At 35.1% G+C, this 21991-nt stretch overlaps 1 protein-coding gene across 2 annotated transcripts in view; it reads left to right on the forward strand.

Moving 5' to 3' along the window:
* Positions 1-2452: 2452 nt before the first annotated feature.
* Positions 2453-21991, forward strand: part of LOC114657760 (neuropilin and tolloid-like protein 2) — a 133186-nt gene continuing 113647 nt past the window's right edge. The window contains exons 1-3 of one of the 2 annotated variants that reach the window (XM_028809648.2): positions 2453-3207; positions 8467-8523; positions 10879-11019. In XM_028809648.2, coding sequence (XP_028665481.1) covers positions 3174-3207; positions 8467-8523; positions 10879-11019 — 232 coding nt within the window. In that variant the 5' untranslated portion in view covers positions 2453-3173. Of the gene's footprint in view, positions 3208-7117; positions 7225-8466; positions 8524-10878; positions 11020-21991 lie in introns of those variants that run through there. The other variant, XM_051932025.1, reaches the window with a different exon arrangement.

Here is a 21991-nt window from a genome sequence, read left to right on the forward strand (position 1 = left end):
GGTCACTAGCTAGCAGCCTATGCTGATGCCCACTGTTACATGCTGTCAGGGAGGGATATGGGGACAGTATATGAACATATAATGTACCAGTTTGAAGCCTGTGTGTCTTTGAATTTGTTGTGATCCTACAAATTGCCAGTACTTCTGACTTGTGATTCCACCAAAATTTTATAATTGTTTCTATCTAAGGTTGCACCTAAAGTATTGTTAGTGGTTTTTTTGTGAACAATTCTTTTCTTTTGAAGAATTATTTGTTTGAAAAGAATGTGTAGGCACAAATTCTATCACTCATTATTTAATATAATGTGTGATTGCATTATATATATTAAAGCTAAATATAACTTAATTAATCACAAATCATAATTATAATGCGTAATTAGGGTTGCACTTTTTAATTTTTTTGCATTCTTTGAGGCATACCAGAAGGACACAAAAGTAAAACAGATCATGATTAAGTACAAAACAAATTACTTCACTAGTCTTTGGAGCTCTTCTTGGTGCATGTAGTTAATAAAATTAACATAATATTGATCCAAAGGTATCTAGCTATACAACAGTCTCTCTTCTTTCTTTTATGCCATTTCTTCCTAATTCATTATCGGATAATGTTATACAATTCCAGCTCTATCCATTTAAAAATAATTAAGGGTACAAAATTATATCATATTAGATTGAGTTGAATTTGCACAACATACGGTAATCCATTGATGTTGAAAAGGGAGTGATGAGGGTTCAAGCTGCTGGTCTTGTAATGTTTTTGGAAAGAAAGATGAACTGTTTATAAATATGTTTTATTTTATCTCAAGTTTAAATGATTTCCCCTGCAAATGAATATTGGGGTACTGAATGTGCTTGACTAACATGAGCATGCTTCTTTTTGCATATTCAACAACCATTTGTCAATTAACAATTTCATGTTCAGGCTAAAGGTACCAAAATTACTTTTTCTCATCTCTTCCAACTGATTTTCAAATGAATTAAGATCTGGTAAATAGGAAGCCATGAGTGTTCAGCCAAATTCATTGTAATTTTCCTGGAACCATTCCCGTATTTTGCTAGTCTTGTGGCACTGAGAGGTGTTCAGTTTAAAATCAATTTTATAGATATGTACATTTCTGCCATGAGAAAATGCATTTGGCAGTAATTTTCATGGTCAGAGATCCTTTGGAAATAATATTACACCACTCCTATGAAGAAGCTATGAAAAATAAATATAACACCATTACACCGGTATTGGTGATATGTTGTAGACAGGATGGATCCAAAGACTATTCTTTCACCCTGGCATTTCCAAAACTTTGACTCAGCAGTATCCGAATTTCATTACACCGGTAAATTCTTTTCCATTTCTTCAGTGTTTCTGTTAGTATTCCTTAGACTACAGCAAACACAGCTTCTGGTTTCTGCTAACAAAAATGAAACCCATTTAAGCAGTCAGTTACTGTATCCTTCCTTTAAAAAGTATGATGTTTTACATCGTGAATGAGCTATTTAGCCAAAACTTTTGTACCCCACTACTACCTGAGTTAGTGTTGCCCTATTTTTATTTTGCCCAAAATGCGTGTGTCGCCATCTAGCCTTTTTCATCAAGTCTGTTTTTGAATAAAGAACCACTTTAGGCTGAATTTTTAAAATCTATGACACTTTTGTGAGTGAAAACCCCTGGCGAGTTGCTGTTGCTAACACACAAGGCAACAAGTCTGTTGACCACTACCTGGCTTTGATTAAAAACACTAAAACCTTTGTCTTAATTATTTTTCCTGTGGCTTAAACCCACACACATAATCATTTACTTAAATGACATTGCCTACATATATTTTCAGTAACTGCAGTACAAGGAGATTATGTTAAATAAGTGTACCTTATATATGGTTAGTCACAACGTACCCTATATATACAGTACACATTTGCATTGTCGTTGAATTGTGCTAATTTGTTAACATTACCCAGCTTTAGATAGATAGATAGAAAGATAGATAGATAGATAGATAGATAGATAGATAGATAGATAGATAGATAGATAGATAGATAGATAGATAGATCTTTATTGTCATTGTCACTTTTACAAGGGAACAACGAGATAAATGATTTCCCGATTTTCCACAGTTCAACACATGGTCAACATGCCCACATACGGCACGCCGCATTCTAAACACACATGATTTATAGGAAATGTTAGACGCGTATACATTTTGTGCAAGGGGTTGAGGAGATGGGTGACGGGCAGCATTTTTATTTCTTTCCAGCCACACAGCAGAAAGGCAACTGTCGACGACCTAGTGAGTCATGCACAGTTGAACTTGATTTAACCAAACAAGTGTCTATATCTGGGGTAATCCCCCAGCTCTGGGAAACTGTGCTACCGTCTTGGATGTATGTGTATTTGTGTGTGTGCGTGAGTGTGTTTTGGGTGGGTGGTTCTTTTGCGTACAGGCCGTTTATTCAGGCACACATCGATCGACCTTTAACTGAGCTTCATTTATTGCAAGAATTTCATTGTGATTGGAAGGTACTCTGCGTAACGTGAACACATCTCCCACTGACTTTTCCTGCTCATTTTCTCCCTCTCTTTTCTCATCTACCAAACTCCCTCTCTCTCTCACTCGATCTTTCTCTCTCTCTCGTACTCGATCTCCCCTCTCTCTCTTTCTCTCTCTCTCTCCCTCACCCCCCTTTTGGAGTACAGATTTTTCGTAATGTTGAAAGCGGCAGACTGCTTTAGAAAATGCCAGGTGCCCACTTGAATTGGATTAAGGACTACACCTCTCACTGGGAGTCGGAACAGCTGAACCTGCTTTCTGGTTTGGCTGGGAGCGCCGAGCTCATTTCTGCCAAACGGGGCAATGGGATCACACAGATGTAAGAAGTTCAGTGCGTTCAAATGCGACTTCTTCTGTTTCTTGCGTACTTCGACCACCAACTAACGGAAAAATATTAATGATATCGAGAAAGGCAGTTTGAATTTTCTAATCATAAAAATGATCTGCTGAATCGAAGCGAAGGGAAGGGGAAAAATGATAACGGGAATGATTCAGGTTTGCACATGGATACAGAAACGTGACGCGTGTTGGGAATACTTGCCACATTGAGGTTGGACATTGAAGTACTGCTTCAGTAAACTTTCATAGACTTCACGGACACTGGATATATGGTTTTAGAGACCCGAGTGTAAAATGGAACTGAAGCATTTTTCTGTTCTGCTGAAAGGTGAGTGCTTTCTTTTGAGTAATAGATACAAAATATACTCGTGTCGTGAAATACAACTAACAGAGTTGTATTACCCTGTAAACTTTAGATTCATATCGCCATCTAGAGGGTTGAAAGGCACGTTCCTACAGATATTGACTAACCTGGTTCATTTAATCAGTTCACAGAATTTCTAGTTACAGTATTTAAAAAATGTGTTTGTGCGCGCGCGCCTGTCTTCTCATGGTTATTGTTGTTTAAATCCCAGTGGTAGTTGTGGGTTATGCTACTCGATGGACATATAGGGTCATGTGCAACACTACTGAAGCTTTTTACCACATTAAAGTTAAGCAACTAGGCAGCGCGTTCTCTCAAGGATTAGTCCTGTAACCTTACAGCGTTCAGACACTCCACTCTCTGCCTCCATGTTCTCTCCGTTTTAACGTATGCTTTCTCCGACTAAACTGGCTTCCTCGTATACAGTATTCTAAGCATCGGAGTCTCCACAACTGCCCGACATATAGTGTGTTTGAGTGCGTGTACTCGTCATTGTCGTGCCAGCAGCAGGCTGGCTAATGTCTTGTGCCTGATGCTGCTGGGATCTGGTCCTGTAGATTCCTAAAACATTTTAATGTGCCAAGCAGTATCTGAAAATCGATAAATGAAAGATGAACATCTGGTATAATTTGGGACAATCCAAGCTTTCCCTCCGTTTCCAAGTGAACAAGTGCTGAAGAACAGCTCCTTCCTGCGTAAGCATAATGCTATTTCGAAATGTTCTTTGGCTTTTAGTTTTTTTGTAATTCGTGTAAGAAACAATGTAAAAATTTATGCTATTTTACTTTGTGAGTCTAATATAACCAGAGATATGATAAGATACCGAGTTTGTGTGATGCTTCACAAATGCAGCACAATTACAGATTCGTTAATAATAATAATGGAACTCAGTCCATTCCCCATTCAAAGGCACTGGACTCTCGTCGTATAATAATAAACTCTCAGATTCTAGTGATACACGCTCTTCACCGTATTGTGTATGACCCAGTGCCCTTCCAGCTTTAAGAAGGAGTGTGTCGGGAGGGGAAGTTGAAAGGGGAATACTGTGTGCATATGTTTATACATTACGACGAAGACCTCGGCTAAGGATTACCCTGAATACGTCATTAGGGCGTAATGAACGCTCGTTTCAAGGAGTATGTGAACTCGCACTCGGTCCCAGACCAATACAAAACCTACTCTTTCGGAGAGTAATTTGCTCAATGAAATGTAACGGTACCTCGTGAGGGGTAGTTTCCGGAATATTTTTTTTCAGTATATTTTCACTCTGTAGTTAATTTAAAATAATAATACACCAAATGCTATTGTTGTCAGGATCAACACCTGAGGGAATCAAGTGTTACATAGTCGTGGGGAACTGGGAAGGCCCCCCAGTAATCTGTAGTGTCGAAACTGAAACTATATTTTGTTTTTTAAATATTTATTTTCTACAGTTTAACAACCACAATAACTTAGATTCTAAAAGTGTTTGCCGTTCACTCATACGAGACTGAACCACACGATCAATAATATAATTTAATTTATCGCCAATTGCCGTTGCGCTGGAAACCATCGCTTGAGGCAGGTCAGAATCCTGGCTGTTTACACTGCTTGCATGTAATTTCATTTCACTGTATGCATTTTGTGTCAATGGAATTAAATCGGATTAATAAATCCTATTTTTAGAATCCTCAACATTTCGTACATAGTCGTCCGAGCACCTTGCCTTTAACATCGTCCGCATCGACTTACTGTAGCATGCACACAGATTTCTGTAATATACAGTGACGAAGAACTATGCATCTGGGAACTACCAAAATGTATATCTGTGGTAAATTACGCAAAATTAAAAAAAAATCTGTCCTAAAGATACACTTTGAGGTTCAAAATAGAATGGGGCGTTTTGCTTATTTATTGGTACTGCTTCAAAAAATGCTTCACTGGACTGACATAGATAACTATCATCTTATTGTATTTTATATTTCTCAAATTTTATTGAAAACACATCACATGAAAATAAATAAGATGCACTTAAGTCCAAAATACAATATACAAAGTAAACAAAGTTATATAACAAAACAATACCCACTTTGGCAATTAACACTTTTAACAAGCCCTCATTATTAATGTCTACAATGTTCGTTGGCACTTCCCAAATCTGACATTTATTAGCCAGTGTCGTGCTTAGAATTCATGTTTAAAATACACATTAAGTATACACATAAATGGCACTAACTTACGCTAATTTTGCAGCATACAACTGAAATGATTTAAAAAACAGACTGGACAGCTCCTAAAAGCAGAAAATCTTAACACTGTGATCCTGAATAAATTGAATCATCTAATGAGACAACTCTGTCTAGCAACCCATACATATGTATAATTAGGTTTTTTAATGTTACAAGCTAAAACAGTCAGTCCAATCATTTCTACTCCTTAATCTTTCAGTATTCAGTTTTTAAAATCTATCTATCTATCTATCTATCTATCTATCTATCTATCTATCTATCTATCTATCTATCTATCTATCTTTATTGAGTAGGACTTGCGGGCTTTGAGTTTTTAATATAAACGGATATCAATATGATGGCATTTACAAAAAGAAAGATTTTATTCCACAAGTATATTTAAAAAGCATACGTATGACCAGTTTTCTGCTTATTCAATCCACCGAGTGGGTCGCCGTACACCGCAGAGCACGCTCGCTCACACTCTCACTCGCCCCCACTTTGCCAAGCAGCCCAAGTGTAAAGCCACACCTTTATCAGCAACTTGGTACGTTACGGAAGTGAGCAAATGAACAGCTTGTACAAAATACTACATACCACATTGGAGAAAGTGCCATGTGGTGGAGTGGAGCTCTATAATAACGTTGGATTATTATTAGAAATAATATAAATGAAGAAAGTATCACCCAACCATTATCCAGGTTACGAAAACCGTCTCTCTAGTTCAGGGTCGCAAGGATCTGGAGCCCAACCAGCCAGCTTTGGGTGCTAAGCAGTCGCAAGGCAACCGAATGCACATATGCTTACATTTTCTCATGCCGAGCCGATTATGAGTTGTTCAATAACCTACTTGGCACACGTTTTTTGTTTTTTTATTTTAGAAAGAAAACCTTACACACACGGAGAAAACCTGAAAATCTACACAGGCAGTGACCGGATTTAACCTCAAGAATGTGCATCTATGAGGTCGAAGCGCTTGAACGCCCGGTCACCCAAATATTATCTAACATCGGTCGTTTCTCTACTCCATACAAGGCTAATTAAATCAATCCACCCATTCTCTGAAAACCGTCATTTTGTTGGAGCGGGACCCGGCATACAGGACCTTGTCCACTCCCCACCTTTTGATGGTGCACAAGTTAACCAAACCAGTACGGGACGCCATTTCATCGCGGTACTCTCATGAAAATGCCAACACTCCTTTACTGTTCACAGAGGGCCAGTTTTCGCGTTTCGTATATACCATGGTTTTTCACAGTGGGTGTTTGCTAGTACCGCCAGAATGTCCAAATCCCACGCTGAAGGCATGGACTGCGGTATTGAACTGTGGGTCACGTTCAGTTTGTATGCGGAGGCAATGCGGTGCTTTCTTTCAGATCTGTACAATATAAACAAGGTGCCACATGTATTAGCAGGGGAAATTCACTGCAAGTGGCTTTGACGGGACCTCTGGTATTGTTTGTCCAGTTACGTAACATTTTTAATTATTTAAAAGAGACAGTAGTGTCATGTTGTGCTTACCTCGAATAACGAGGTGAAGATTGGTCAGTCTGGCCTCGAAGGCGCCACACGGTGCTGCCTGACCGGCCTCGACTCTCCCGCGCAAACCCAACAAGTTCAGACTGTTCCAGAAAAATAGCCAGTTCTCCTCCGTTAGTCCTCGATTTTTTGTGCTGGGTCCTGAAATCCTAAGACTGTTTGGGCCATGGCGCAAACATACATTTAATGGAAACACGCATAAAGTGGTTTACTTGGATTGGCCAAATAAATCCAGGTATGATTTAGGCAGCTAGTATAAATTTAAATTTCGAAGTTGGACATGTATAGCCGTGAAAACTGCACAGGACAACGATGATAATCATTTTTTTTATTTTAAAGATACAACTGCTCATTAACATCAAATATTTTATCCTGTTCGTGCGACTGAGTTTATATATATATATATATAGTAGTATATGCAGGTTTTATCACTTCAGTTGATACAACAAATACTTGATTTCATTTTCGAACCTTACTGCGTTTGCTGTTGTTGTTTTGTTTTGATCTGCAGATAGGCTTCGTTAGCCCTGTGGCCTGAATTGGATTGGGTGTTTGAAGATAATCTCCTGTAAAGTTTGAAATGCCATGATCATTTTTGAAGTTGTGTAATTTGCAGGATCAGTTTGAATGGAGAAAAAAAAAATCGCCTTTTTGCAACTTGCCCTCATGTATTGTAACGTGTTTACGTATGAAGGGGATTTTTGTTTTGTTTAATTTAGTCCTAAATATGCAAATACATTTTTCATTCACGCATTTTTACTCTTATTTCATTAATATTTGATATTAGTAGTAGAGCGATTTCCAGTGTGTTATTACTTTATCTACTTTATGGAAATAGCATATAGTAAACAAGATATTCATAATTTACTTGTGCTTTCATTAAGGTGGAATGGGTTGCTGTGTAAGGTGAAATTGAAAACAACTTATTTCTGTTCTAGGAATTTATATATAGCTTAAAGGCAACTCATCATGGGGAAAAAAAACAGATCAAATGTGTCTCAATATAAATGTCTACAATATATATTTTTGCCTTATTCCCATAGTGAAGTTAAGCAGCTTAAAATATGTAATATGTTTTCCAGATAACATCTTTTATTACCTGAATTGTAATTTCTTGCATGCTTTTTCCTTTAGCAATTACTGTACACATTCAAGTAGAAAATTGCCTTTTATTTTGCTGACTGTTAAGAACTGAATTAAACGAAGCTTGCTTCATCCCCTGTTTTCATGTTGCTTTAAATGACTGATGTAAGGAAGGTGAAAGCAAAGCAAAAAGACATCTTAGGTATTTGTCCCCACATAAATGAAAATTCTAGGTTGAAAGTAAGTCACGCATAAACTCTGTGCTGAGTGGAAAAAAATAAATTGAGTGTTATGAAAGGCAGCTCTCTTCGCTCTGCTTATTTATTCCTAAACTTTAGGTTTCAACAAAAATTGAAAGCAAAATGTCATATTCAATTTTCCACTTTGTTTGCAGCCTGGTTTTTAATGATCCTGACTGAAAAAGCATTTGCTGTGGCACAGAAGACTCAAGGTATTTTCTGCATGTTGTGCTGTGACAAGCTTATTGAGTGTGATATGTTTACTTTGACTGCTCAAATTTTCAACAACTGTGGAGTCTTCTTCCATACAGCTGGCAAAAGCCAAAAGATGATAGTAAAAATAAAATAAGTACATATGAAGTACAGTTCCCAGTACTGTAGCAAGCAACCAACTTTGTGGCTACTGAGCTGCAGCAAGCACAATGTTTCTGAATTAGCATAATTGCTTATCTGGATCTGTAGCTTGCTTTCCATTTTTTCTGCTTGTATTCCTTTTGATAACTTTGGTGTAATGATTACTGGCAAAAATATATGACTCTCAGAGGAAAAGATTTTTTTTTATTCTGGGCCAGGAACCTTTTTTATTTTATATGTCTATTTTTATTTTGTTTTATTTTATCCTATCTAATTCCCCCTCAAAAGCAATGCAGTCTTTCTCACCTCATAGAATTTTATTCAGAACATTGTTAATAAATGCTAAATTAAAATGATTACAAAATTTTCTTAAATATTTATACATTTATGTATAACAAATTTTTTGAAAGGCATTTGAAAAAAATCATTATTCCTGAGATATTTGAATAGTTTACACAAGACCACAAGACTTTTGATACTTTTTGTTATTACATAGCTGTGTATTATCAGCTTGTATTTATGAATCAACTTGGTAATAACTTTACATCTACAGCTATCGTTTCACTTGCTTTTTGTCTTAGTCCTCATAAAGAAAAATATTTTGTTGATATTAAAAAAAGAAAAGGAAAGAAATTGAAGCAAGACATTTCTAATGTCTGTGCTAACACTGTTTCACCCATTTAAATTTGTTTGAGTAGTTATAAAAAATGTTTTAACTATAAGTTGTACAAATACATTTCAGTACACTTGCAAATTTGATAGTGAATTGTATTTCTTTCCATATCTCGCGATTAAAATGGTGTAAATTCAGAGAAAGTACATCTCCTGGCATAGTATAATACAATTTTAGTTTGAATAAAACATATGCCCTGATGATCCTAGCATTAATAACTTACTTAGTTGAGTAAGTAATGGAATGTGGTTGAAATACCCATCTATCTTACAAGCCAACATGTTCCACTACCAGGTCATGGAGGGCAGCAGCCTATTCCAAAAGAAACAGGACAAGCCAATACTGAATAGACCCCCAAATACTGCAGAGTATTAATTTACACAGTGCCTATTTAAAATCATCTTCAACATAATCTACTGTACATATCTTTCGTACAATGAAAAAATATAAATACCTGGAGAAAAACAAATGAAAACAGATAGAACATGCAAACTTAGGATTGTGGAACTGTGATGCAATAACATTGACTATTGTGCTCCAGATATTGTAATATATTCTCAATTACATTTGAGTTTTTATAATGGTTTACTTTTTTGACTTTCTAATTTGCATTTTACAGTAATAGGGGTTCTTTAATGGTTAATGCATTGTTAAAGATAAAAATAAGTCATTTATTTTGTATGGTACCCTTTGCAATAATCACTGTCACATAGAATATTATAAAGCAACTAACAACACTGCATATGAAAAGGAACAAAGTATATTATGTGCCCTAGCTGAGCCACCCTCTTACATTCACAAATCCAGTTACAGCTTATCTTCTATGGAAGCCACATGGAAAATGTCACGCAGCTCTCATTTTTCATGAATAATTCTTATAATGCACTATGCAACCTGTAAGATATGGTACTATGCACTAATACACAGTTGTTGCACATAGATATTTATTCCATACGACTGCTTCAGAAAAGGAACACTGAATATTATTAGATGTGTTGTTCACATGTTATGTTTTGCCTAAGGAAAGAGGGGGCAGACTAACTTTATATTTATATTATTTATATAGTGCGTGCCAAAAATTTGGATTGCTAAAAAACAGGATCTCAGATACCGGAGCTTTAGATTTTGTGAATGACAAAAATATGGCATCTAGCTCATGGAAAATGAGGGAACATGCATAAAAGTCACAGGTTTTATCATAGGTGTTTTATGGATTTTGATATACAACAATATGTAGAGTTTATAGTTGTGTGCTCTTGTATAATTGTCTACACTTTGTAGTAAGTAATGTAAACTTGTGAGGTTACTTTTGAAACTGTAGTTTTCTATGCTTGTATACAGTAAATTAACATCTCGTTGACTAGCTATATGTTGTAGAGGTGTAACTCCTTTGATGCACGATATAATACAAATATTAACTCTGAAAAAGAGTCCCAGAAGACTGATTTAGAAAGATAGCTAACTTATTTAAAATGTATGGTAGAATCTTTTAAATATACTGTACAAAAGATTGCAAAGTTTTTTCTTCTTTTTAATTTAGAGCTCCAAAATGTAGGAGGAAAGGTAAAAGCACCAGCTCATTGTGGAACCTGGATTAGAAACCTTAATGGTGGATTGTTCACTTCTCCAAACTATCCTGATACATATCCCCCAAACAAGGAATGTGTTTACATTCTGGAAGGTGAGTTCTTTTGTGGTTTAATTTAACCACTCTGAGGTATTGATAATGTTTTGCACCATGCAAAACCTCAGTCTGAAAACACTGTGAGTTTCAGAGAGCTAAGGAAAAAGTGTAAAAGCCTCTATGGCCTGTTGGTTTTTGTGAAAGACAGCCAAATAGAATAGAAAGCCTGAAGACAAATTCAGAATGTCCTTATTTTCTCTATGATGGCACCAAGGCTTTGTGTTACTGTCTGGAAAATCCTTTGAATACCTAGTGGTAAGTCAGTCCTTCTGGCATTTTCATTTCATGTACAACTGACTCTAATTTATTTCTGAAGGATTCTAAAGTACGAACCTGATGATGATATAGCCCACTCCTCTGAGCCTCTACTGCTTTTGGAAAGAAACATCTCTTCTCTGCAGGTTTGCATCTCTTACAATTATGGTTCTGCTGGGAGCAAATTACTTACACACCTCAACCGTATCTACTGTGGCTGTTTTCCAAGCCAAGCTTTTTCTTTACTATTATTGAAACATTTACTAGTTGTACACTGGTAAACCACACATGTCTCGTTTGATTCACGTCTAATGCAACATCATTTGTTTTTTGTTAGTCCTGTATTGAGATGTTTAACATGGCTTTAGTCACTTAATGGCACTAAAATTAACTGAGAACAGTTCAAGTTTTTGCATTATTTCATAAAGAGCCTGAGAAAGAGACTTTTATTCTATATTATATCTCTCACCATTTACATATTTTTATTGTCTTGACCTGACTTAAATATGGTGAAGTATCATTAAGGGGTGTCAGTTTTTAATTTTTTAAGTTATCAATTACACACTGAGGATTTTCAGGGGTTAATTAGTACTTTCCTGGCACATACTGTAGCTTGTTACTGTGTTTTGTCTCATACTGTTTGCACCATCTGCTATTGACTCTCTACCAGGATTCCAACATGACCCTTCCCTGCTTGATATGAGTACTGGAGAATAAAAGGTTCATTGACTTATTTCACATCAGCTGTGAAAAAAAATCTTTTTGATTTAGCTAGGTTGACACGTTGCAACTAAAAGCTTTCTCTTTGTTACCAACACTATTCTGAGTCAGCTTAATGGTTAACATGAGAGAATCTAAATTAATCATTTGCTTGACTATTGGCATCTTTTTAGCTTCTTTCTCAGCAGTGTCTCATTTGTCTTTTACTGTTATAGTGTTGCCTGCAGCCAGAATAATAAAAAATCACCTAACCAAAGAAATGTGTCTGGTCCTTGCATCATTAGACATTTTATCTAAAAAATCTTTCTCGTAAGTAGCCTCACAGCTATCAGCAGCTTATGAAATAATGTATCAAATGTACATGTATACATGTCCATTACAAATTATTCACACTTTACTACATGCATGAAAAATCTGAATCTGTGTCCATTGTCACTGGTGTCAGGAGTATGCTGGGTCATTGTGCACAAGGAAGTGGAAGCTTGCATGGCATGGCCTGCAGGCACTAGCTCCCAAAGGCAAGAATGAACTGGCACTGCTCTGTAAAAACATGGCTGAGTATATGCACCCAGAGAGCTCACAAAGAAGCAGACATTTTGAAAAATGCAAAAATTATTTTTGAAACTAGTCTGCAGTATAAAACAAGTGTTCAAAATATAGGCAAGTAGGATATCACACACATAAAAGCAACTTGTTGAAATTGTTAACAATTCAAAACAAACAACACCAAAAACAGTACTTAAACACAAGGGAAAACATTAAAGACCAGAATCAAGACAGTAATAAAAATGCTATGCAAATCTTGAAAATCCGAAATAAGGCCAAAAGTTTAGATAACACTAGACTTGACCAAGAAAACACAAACCACTAACAAGGTTGCACATTGAAACGCACCTGTTGTAAAGGTACAACTGTATATACTTGAGCAAAGATCCATTACTTCAGATTCAACAGAACATTAAAAAATTATGATGAGAATAAGCCATTCAGCCTAGCATGCTCATTTATGCATATTAAAAACAACTGTGACCCCAATACTGATCACTGAGGGACATCACTTAATTCAAAAAAGTTCCCCTCACAAAAAACTACACACTGCGCCCCCTACAGACTGTGTCCTGAATTCCCACATCTTTTAATTTAATCACAAACTTTTCATTTGGTTCCTTATCAAAAACCTTTTTGAATCCAAAGTAAATAATATCATAATATATTATCATATGCACCACTCTGATCATATTCTTTTGTAGCTTCCTCATAGAATTCCATCATATTAGTGATACATGACCTTCCTTGTCTCTACCCATGTTGAGCATTTGCTAATAGTCATGTTCTAGATACAGTATTTGCCGTTAAATCATTTCCATGTTAAATTCCTTCCATTAGTTTACCTGTGATGCGTGTTGAGCTTACGAGCCTATAAGTATTTGGATCAGGCTTTTTTATACAACTACATAATATTTACTAACTTCAAGTCTACAGAACTTTCCCCAGTGTGCAGAGATTGTCAAAAACTTTGTGCCAAGGGTTTACTTATGTACTCACTAACTTCTTTAAGTACACAATGATAAATTTTATCTGGTTTTGGTGGGTTTTTATTACATTTCAAATTATTTAATCCAAGTATTTCTTCCTCTAATTTCTAAGTCACAAAGTACCTCCTTAGTAGTCCCTTTACCTTTGGGAGGTTATTGATTTCTTCAATACAGAGCATGTTCAAAGCATACACTAAATTTGAAATGGACATGATTTGCTTCTTTTGAAATACATGTTTGTTTATTTGAAAATCTGGGCCATTTCCTCTCTCTCTCTGTATGTTGCATCTGCACATATAATACTTGTATAAACAGAGGTTGCATTATTTGATTATGTTCATTATGTAATAGAAATTTAAAACACTGGTCTGTTTTATAGGTGCATTTTAGTAAACGTAATCATTCTATAAGCAATGTTTTTAGAACAATGAAAGGCTGCTAAATTCCAGAAGGAAGCAGGCCTGTTGACCAGGGAAATTCCAAATTTAAATTTGGCTTGTGCTCAGAACAATAAAGAAATTTTTAATTTTCTGATTTGGGACATTAGGAATCCCCCAAAAAAATGCACATACCTTCTTAATATGTAAGGCCAGGAAATTATGATTACCTGAATTAGGTCTACAAAAACAAACAAAATTTATTTCTGTTGCATGTTTTTTAACAAGATATGTAGCTCAAAGTGCTTTACAATGGAAAAAATACAATTATAAAGGATAAATAAAAATAAAATTCAAGAAAAATAAAGTGGTAAATGAATTAATATAAACTTACATGATGAAGATAAGTAATAGAAATTGCAGAGTCCTTAAAATGTATTCAATTGCTAAACTAATTTTTAAGTCCGTAATGATTATAATGATAAGTCAGATGGCCTGGAAGACAGGAAAATAAAATCTGTAATGGGTAAGTTGCTGGCGAAAATAAATCTGCAGGGGTTCCAAGGCCAAAAGACTACCCAGCCCCTACTGGGAATTCTACCAAACATAAATATACTAATGTAGGTTCATTATTAATATGATACACTATTGTAGAAGACAAATTCTTTTCAACTTCACTGGCAGCCTCAGAGTATTTTGATCAGATAGCAGTGGCACAAAAACATCACAGAAAACTCGGAAATAGGAAATAGTGTAGTTCAGTAATAATTGCAGATCTATAAAGTATGTGATATTGCAATATAAATTAAAATATATTAAAACTAGCACACAAGAAAAAACAGTGCAAAGCCCATCTTAAAAACTGGGTTTTTAGGAGTTGTGTTTTTTTTAAATGTTCCATGGTATTAGCCTGGCATATCTATATTGGCAAAGCATTCCATAATTTTGGTGTATAACAGCAAAAGGCTACCTCACCATTTCTTTTGTGCTTAGCTGTTGGAGTAATAAGCAAACCATTGTCTGAGGATCTAAGATTGTGAGTGGAAATATAAGATAACAAGCACTCCAAATATAGTGAGAGGCAGGATTATTCAGAGTGTTAAATATGCTTAAGATTATTTCAAATAAAGCACACAGATAATCATGACAGGTAGTCCTGTTACGAGTGCATTACAGGAATCTAGTAAGCTAACAACAAAAGCATGAATTAATGTTTCAGTACATTGAGATGTCAAAAGAGATCTAATCTTTGCAAAATGTCTTAAGTTAAAAAAATGTAATCTTAATAGCACAATTAGTATGTGATTTTAAATTTAAATCAGACTCTATAACAACACCTAAGTTTTTTACTTCTGGCCTGATATGAAAAAAAACAGGTGATCAAGTTTATTTCTCAGATCCTCACTTATGTGATTTCATCCAACAGCTATCATTTTATTTTTTTCCTTGTTTAGCTTAAGAAAACTACTACTAATCTGTTCTGTAGTGTTAGTAAGACATTTAACCAAAAGGTGCAGAGCCTCAAGATCAACAAGTGCTATAGATCAGTAAAGCTGTGTGTTATCTACATAGCTATGGTTGTAACTTGAAATAATTAGATTTATTGGGAATGTGTAGATTTTAAAACACAGTGAGCCCAGAATAGATCCTTGTAGTATAATATATATGTTATTATGAACCTCTGACATACAACCATCACAACTTATAAAGAATTATCTTAATTTTATATAAGATTGAAACCAGTTTAAGAAAGTATCAGACAGACCCACCCAGTGTATAGTGCAGTTGATGAGAATACTGTGGTATCTGGTGTCAAATGCTGCACTTAAGTCCAAGAGAAAAGAAATGATATATCGTTAGTTTCAGCATTAACCCATAAATCATAAACTACATTAAACAATGTAGTGCCTGTACAATTATTTGGTCTAAGCCCTGACTGAAACTTGTCAAGAATAGGTTTTTTTTCAAACTGTTTCAATAATTTTATTTAAAAAGGCAGGTTAAGATAGATCTAAAATTGACAAAAGAGTCGATTATTTTTCTAAAGTAGTCTTTAATGAATCTGGGAAAAACAGTATCTAACGAAAAGGTAACAATTTCTAGTACATTATTAATTAGCATATCAGAAACGTTTTTGAAAAAGCCTGCTGAGACTGGGAAAGGACACAGATGGATAGTTTTAGCTCAGTAATTATTTCTACAAAGTTCAGGTAAACTTATTTTAGTAAAGTATTTTAATTTGCTGTAATAAGTATGCAGAGGTTCAACAAGGTTTTGTCAAGTATTAAGTTACATCTAATATTGTTTATTTTCTTTCTAAAATGCTGCAAAAAGCCTCACAGAAAGCTGGGATTAACTGACGATCAACAGTTGAAAATAAAATACTTGGATTTTCCACATTATGATTAACAATATTAGAAAAGTAAGACAGTCTCTCAGGTCTGACTACTTTGTTATATTTAACTACAGTATATGAGTCCTTATTACTTCAAATGGACTGTTAATTTAGTTGCCATTATTTTATTTCAGCTTTCCAATTGAGTCTTTTAAATTTGGACACTTTTTTGAGTTTTCCAACGTCTTTTATTAGTGTAAGATTTTTTTTAAAGTTTTATGGGCTACTATGTTGGCTGTGGCTCTCACCTTCGTATTAAAGATTTCTATCTTACTGTATACATTGCTGTCTATATTAGGACAAATTCCAACTGACTATTTAGAATATCAGCAAACCTAGAAGCAGCAGCAAAGTCATAATAATGTCTTTCAACAGCAAAGGACTGTGTGGTAAACACAGTTCTATTTGTTGGCAAGCCCTTACACTGTGAGTGATTCCAATATACGTTCTAAATGGCTTTATTGAGCCTGATGTGTGTCAATACCTGTTAGGATGAAAATACAAGTACACTCTAATGCAACATAAATATAAATGCTGAATAAGAAATTTAAACTCACGAGTAATTAAAAAAACATTATTATGAATCATTTTATTAAATCCTTATTATATTACCTTGTCTTTAATTAAAGTGACCATACATTTTAATTAGATTTATCTACAAGTGAAATCAGAAGAATAAATCAATAAGTTTTATTTTTAAAAGAGTTCCTATTGCACGTAAAATTAAGCTGATGAAGGCTATATAGTTGAAACATTCTGTCTTTAACATGCTTTCCCTTTCAGTGTGGAAATAAGCTTTAACCTTTTTTCCTTTACATTCTGTGCTGTTATATTTTATGTAACTTATGGGCCTGAACCATGATTCATATAATCAGAAAGTGGTGGCAAGTTATGTGTCATGCAAATAAGAATTATATTATAAATCATACACTTGACAATAAATATAAACTGTAATAATTTTTTTATCAAAGCAAACCCTTAAAATTTTCAAAGAACTGGACTGCAGCATAGTCCTAGTCCAACTTCTTTTTTTAGTCCCAGACATAGTATTTGGGATTTTTATATGTAAAATTATAGTCTGATCGTTTTAGTTTACATTAAGGATTATATTTTCCTAATTTGTTTTTTATTTTAATTTGAATTTAAAAAGTTTTATTTTATTAACATCTCCTTTCCTTTGTTTATGTGACACTCAGAGTAACATCATGTGACTCATTCTCTCATGCAAGGATATAATACTATACATATGGCGGCATTCGTATCTCTCAGTGTCCTTTTTTGCTTGTTGGCTCAATTTTTATCTTACTCTTTATTTTTGCCATTTCATTAACAACCTCTGATTGGCATTGTTACATGACTCTGCTGCATTTTGCATCTCATATTTTTTACCTCATAATAAGAGAGACTAATCAGAGACTGCTCATCTCATTATACCAGCCAACCTCTCTGAAGTTCCTACTAGCTGCACAGTTATTGAGAAAACTGCATAGTGTTAAAACAGACCTGGGGATGCATGTGTATTTAAGAAACTCTGAGATATAGTTATCAAAATCTAGAGAGCTTCATCATGAGCAAAAATCAAAAAAACAAAAATTGTAACAAGCTGTTAATGTAAGAACAAATTGTTACCAGAACAAAGACACTAAGACTGAAAACTGAGCCAAGTAATGGAATGCTATGAGTTGTTCACCAGAAAGCTTTAAACACTACAAGCACAAGACAGATTATTCTAGGTTTTACTGCATAATCTCTAATACTGTACTGAGCTCTGTGCAGGTTATAAAGTGGAGGATTGTGACATGGCACATAGTACCTCTATGCACTTCCTATCAACCAAGTAATAAAATGTTGAAGCAATAGAATGATGATGTGGCAAATTTAAAATTAAAACACAAAACTATTCATATTTATCCCAAACTAACTCATCAATGTAAACACATACAGTCCATAGAGACATTTCTTGGCATTATACATTTCAAATGATCCACAACAGGGCTTGGAAAAAAATTATTTGACATTAAAAAACATTCTAACAAGATGTCCCAATTTGCAACAATTTGTGCCCCTTGCTTTTAAAGGGGAATCCTCCTAGACTTCCCACTTCTAAGTGCTGACCTTACAATCAAACTTGAAGTAATTAATTGTCACTTCCTGAGTTGTAAGACATGGACTGTGGAATCAAAGCAGCAAAAGTTGAATTAATTATTTAGTTCTGTTATGAATTATCTTCCATGTCTTGTTATTTTGAATTCAGCACTTATCCCATTCAAACTCTCTTGCTTGCTTGAGGTAGATCCAGTGCCCAGGAAAAATTTGTAGGGAGACATCTGAAATTCTGAGGGGTTTGGTGATTTATCAGTTGAAATGGAGCATATTTAGCTACCTGTAGTAGAGAACATTACAAAAACAACAAATACTCTGTACTAAAATTTGGTATTACAACATTAAATTATTTAATTAATTATCTAATTGATTTATTGAATTAATTTATTTCGTTATGCTATTAATCACATCTGCTTAAAAAATGTAATATGGTTGTGTCAGTGACTTTCTTTAGGTTTCACCTTCCTTTACGCAGACACAAGCAATGGTTAATAGACCTTGGAAGGACAAGGTATTTGCTCTTTTTGGACAGGCACATAGACTAACTTCCATTGTCGGTGTCAGGAGACACCCAATGAAGGACTTAAACTCCTCAGAGGCAGCTTTGAATGCTTTACGACTGTGCTGCTTGTCCTCTTATTCTCTTCCAGTCCAGGCTATTAGTATGGGATGTTCAGTGCAGCTTCTTTCATGACGCTCCAGCATATATGTCTCCACCCATTCTGCAGATTCTCACCTGCTTATTTCTTCAAAGATCAGAGTTGCAACAGTATTTATAAATGATAGTGTAAAATAAATGTCCTGTACATGGAATATCCATAGCTATTGTGAAATGAAGCTGAATTCACTTGCTAAACAAAGGATACAGTCTCAAAATAAAATAAGTAAACAATGAAACACAAACTTCAAGAAATTATCACAAAAGATTGTTCCAAAACTACACCTCTGTTTTTACCTTTTCCAGCATTGGTGAAATAACAAATGGGGTGGATTAATGCTAGCGCAACTTAAGTAAACGAAAAATTGTTTCATCCAAAATTGAATGGGTGGCTTGGTTCAGTTGAGAGACAGTTCAACCATTTGCCTAACCTTCTGCCCATATGACAACAGGTTTGGCTTTTTGCCAGGAAAACTTGCATGCAGGCAGCCAACTGATGATGGTGGTTATATTGCAAATTTTGTGATATTAGCGTAGTTTAAAATAATTATTAGGCCCTTCTGGCTATTAAACGAACTATGCATGTTTTTCAGCCGATATTAAAATTTTCTGTGTTAGTCAAGAAGCAGCAGAATATTGATACTTGCCTCTTAACTGGGTAGACATTCCACTTTTATGTAAAATTGCCTGAGAAATCTAAATTGTAATCATAAATTCTCTGGAAAAAAGCATAGTACTTGTCTGTGAACATTGGAATGTTATGATTTCATATTATCAGAACTTCATGTTATTTTAAAGTAATAGAATTTTTAAGATGTGATTTATATTTGGTATGAACTAAAACGTTATTTAAACATAACTTGACAAGAGTCTAAAAAGAAAAGATTGACAGAAAATGCACTGCACTGACAATTGCAGTGTGTGATTTACAGGTTATTAACTTTAGTGCCATCAAAATCTTGACAAAAAGAAATATATTTTGTTATAAATGAGATGTAGAAAGATGCACCAGTTATATGAATGTAACCATTATATACAAGACAATGTACAGATTTCAGATTAATTTTAATATACATATGTTTAAAAATTATTGCACTATTAAAATAAACTGTACAGTTTGTGTAGCTTCATTTTACTAATACCCAGAAAATATGAATCCTATTTAATAGGAATGAGCAGGTGAACAACTTGCTTACGAACTTGTGTGAGCGACCTTTAGATGTCTCTTTATCAATTTCAGGATAAATTTGGTCATATTATACTCTTCTTTAATGACATATATTACTCTTCTTTAATGACATCCCCACAATCGACTGATGGGTTACATAGTTTAATGTTATTAGCTGATCACTATTTTTGCACACTAATGCTGACCAAAAAAATATTTCAAAGTAAAAAAATAAATTTAGAAATATTTTGTGTATGTCATAAGAATGTACTTAAATCATTTTTGATAAAAAAACAAAAAAATTGGTTTTCTAAAGAAAGCACCCTTGAAATAACCATGAAAAATGTTTACTTCAGTTCATGGATTCACGGCGGTGTAAGAGTACTTTGTGTTTTATCTCAACTCGAGGGATCATTATTTATATCACTTCCCGTGAGTGAGTGTGGGTGTCCATGTGTTTTTGCATGACTAAGGGCACCATCATCTCATCCTGGTTTGGTTAAGACCTTATGTCCAGTGATGCCAAATGAGGGATTAGGTTTCCACATGACTTTGAACTGGGAAGGATGGATGAATAGATGAATCTTGTAGTGATAATCCAAACTGTTTATAATGATGTTTACAATGAAACATCTTTGAAGGAATTTGTAAAGTAAACATTAATGCTACTTTTCTATGTACTTTTTAAAAATCAAATTCAAGCCACCATTCAGAATTTATTTTATATACTATAGCACTAAAATGTTAATTGTAATATAGTACAGGGTGAGCCAAAATGAAGTACCACATTTCTCAAGGTCATTGCGCGAGGTAGAGGCAGTGAGTGGGTTGGGGTGGTCCTCTGATAGATGATCTCTTGTAGTTTTCAGTCGGCAATATGGTTTGGTCTGGTGTGCATCATGCTTTCTCTGTCAAAGCGTTCTTCAAAAATAATGAATCATTCATCACTACGCAATGCGCCTTCTGAAAGCACTTCAGCATTCCTCCTAACAGTGACGTCCCAAATCGGAAAACAACTCTTCAGTGGGTGGCTAAATTTAGACAGACGGGTGCAACATTGAACAGAAACTCTCCAGGCCGCCCTCGGACTGTACGAACGCCTGAAAACATCCAAGCTATAAGGTCATCAATTTTGTAGACTCCTAGACATTCAGAGCGCCAACATGCTTCTGCCTTAGGCATTTCCCACACGTCTTTGAGGAGGATTTTGTGTGAAGACCTTATTGTACCATCCATACAATATGATGGTAGTGCAGGAACTCACTTTCTGCAAACCATTCATCAAGATTCCATTGTCATGTGCAGCGACAAGGCACATTTCCATTTGAATGGCTGCATAAATAAGCAAAACCTTCAATATTGGGCTCAAACCAACCCTCGTGAACTTCACCAGAGACCCCTGCACAGTGAACATCTTACAGTTTGGTGCATTGTTGCAGAATTTGGCATTGTAGGCCCTTACTTTTTTCAGGAGGGGGGAGCAATGGTCACTGTCACTTCAGAGCATTTCATTGAAATGTTAGAGAACTTTTTGTGACCCCAACTGGAAGAAATGGATGTGGTGGATGCCTGGTTTTAACAGGATGGAGCAACAGCTCATACGGCATGGAGATCCACGTAGGTTTTGCGGGAGATGTTTCCAGGGAAGCTGATCTCCCTGCACAGCGATATCATGTGGCTTTTAGGTTCGCCTGATCTTGCTATCTCAAGTTGAAGGTATACACACACCAATCTCAAAACCTTGAAGCCCTCATGAAA

Source organism: Erpetoichthys calabaricus, chromosome 9 (assembly GCF_900747795.2).
Source record: "Erpetoichthys calabaricus chromosome 9, fErpCal1.3, whole genome shotgun sequence".
Lineage (NCBI taxonomy): Eukaryota > Metazoa > Chordata > Cladistia > Polypteriformes > Polypteridae > Erpetoichthys > Erpetoichthys calabaricus.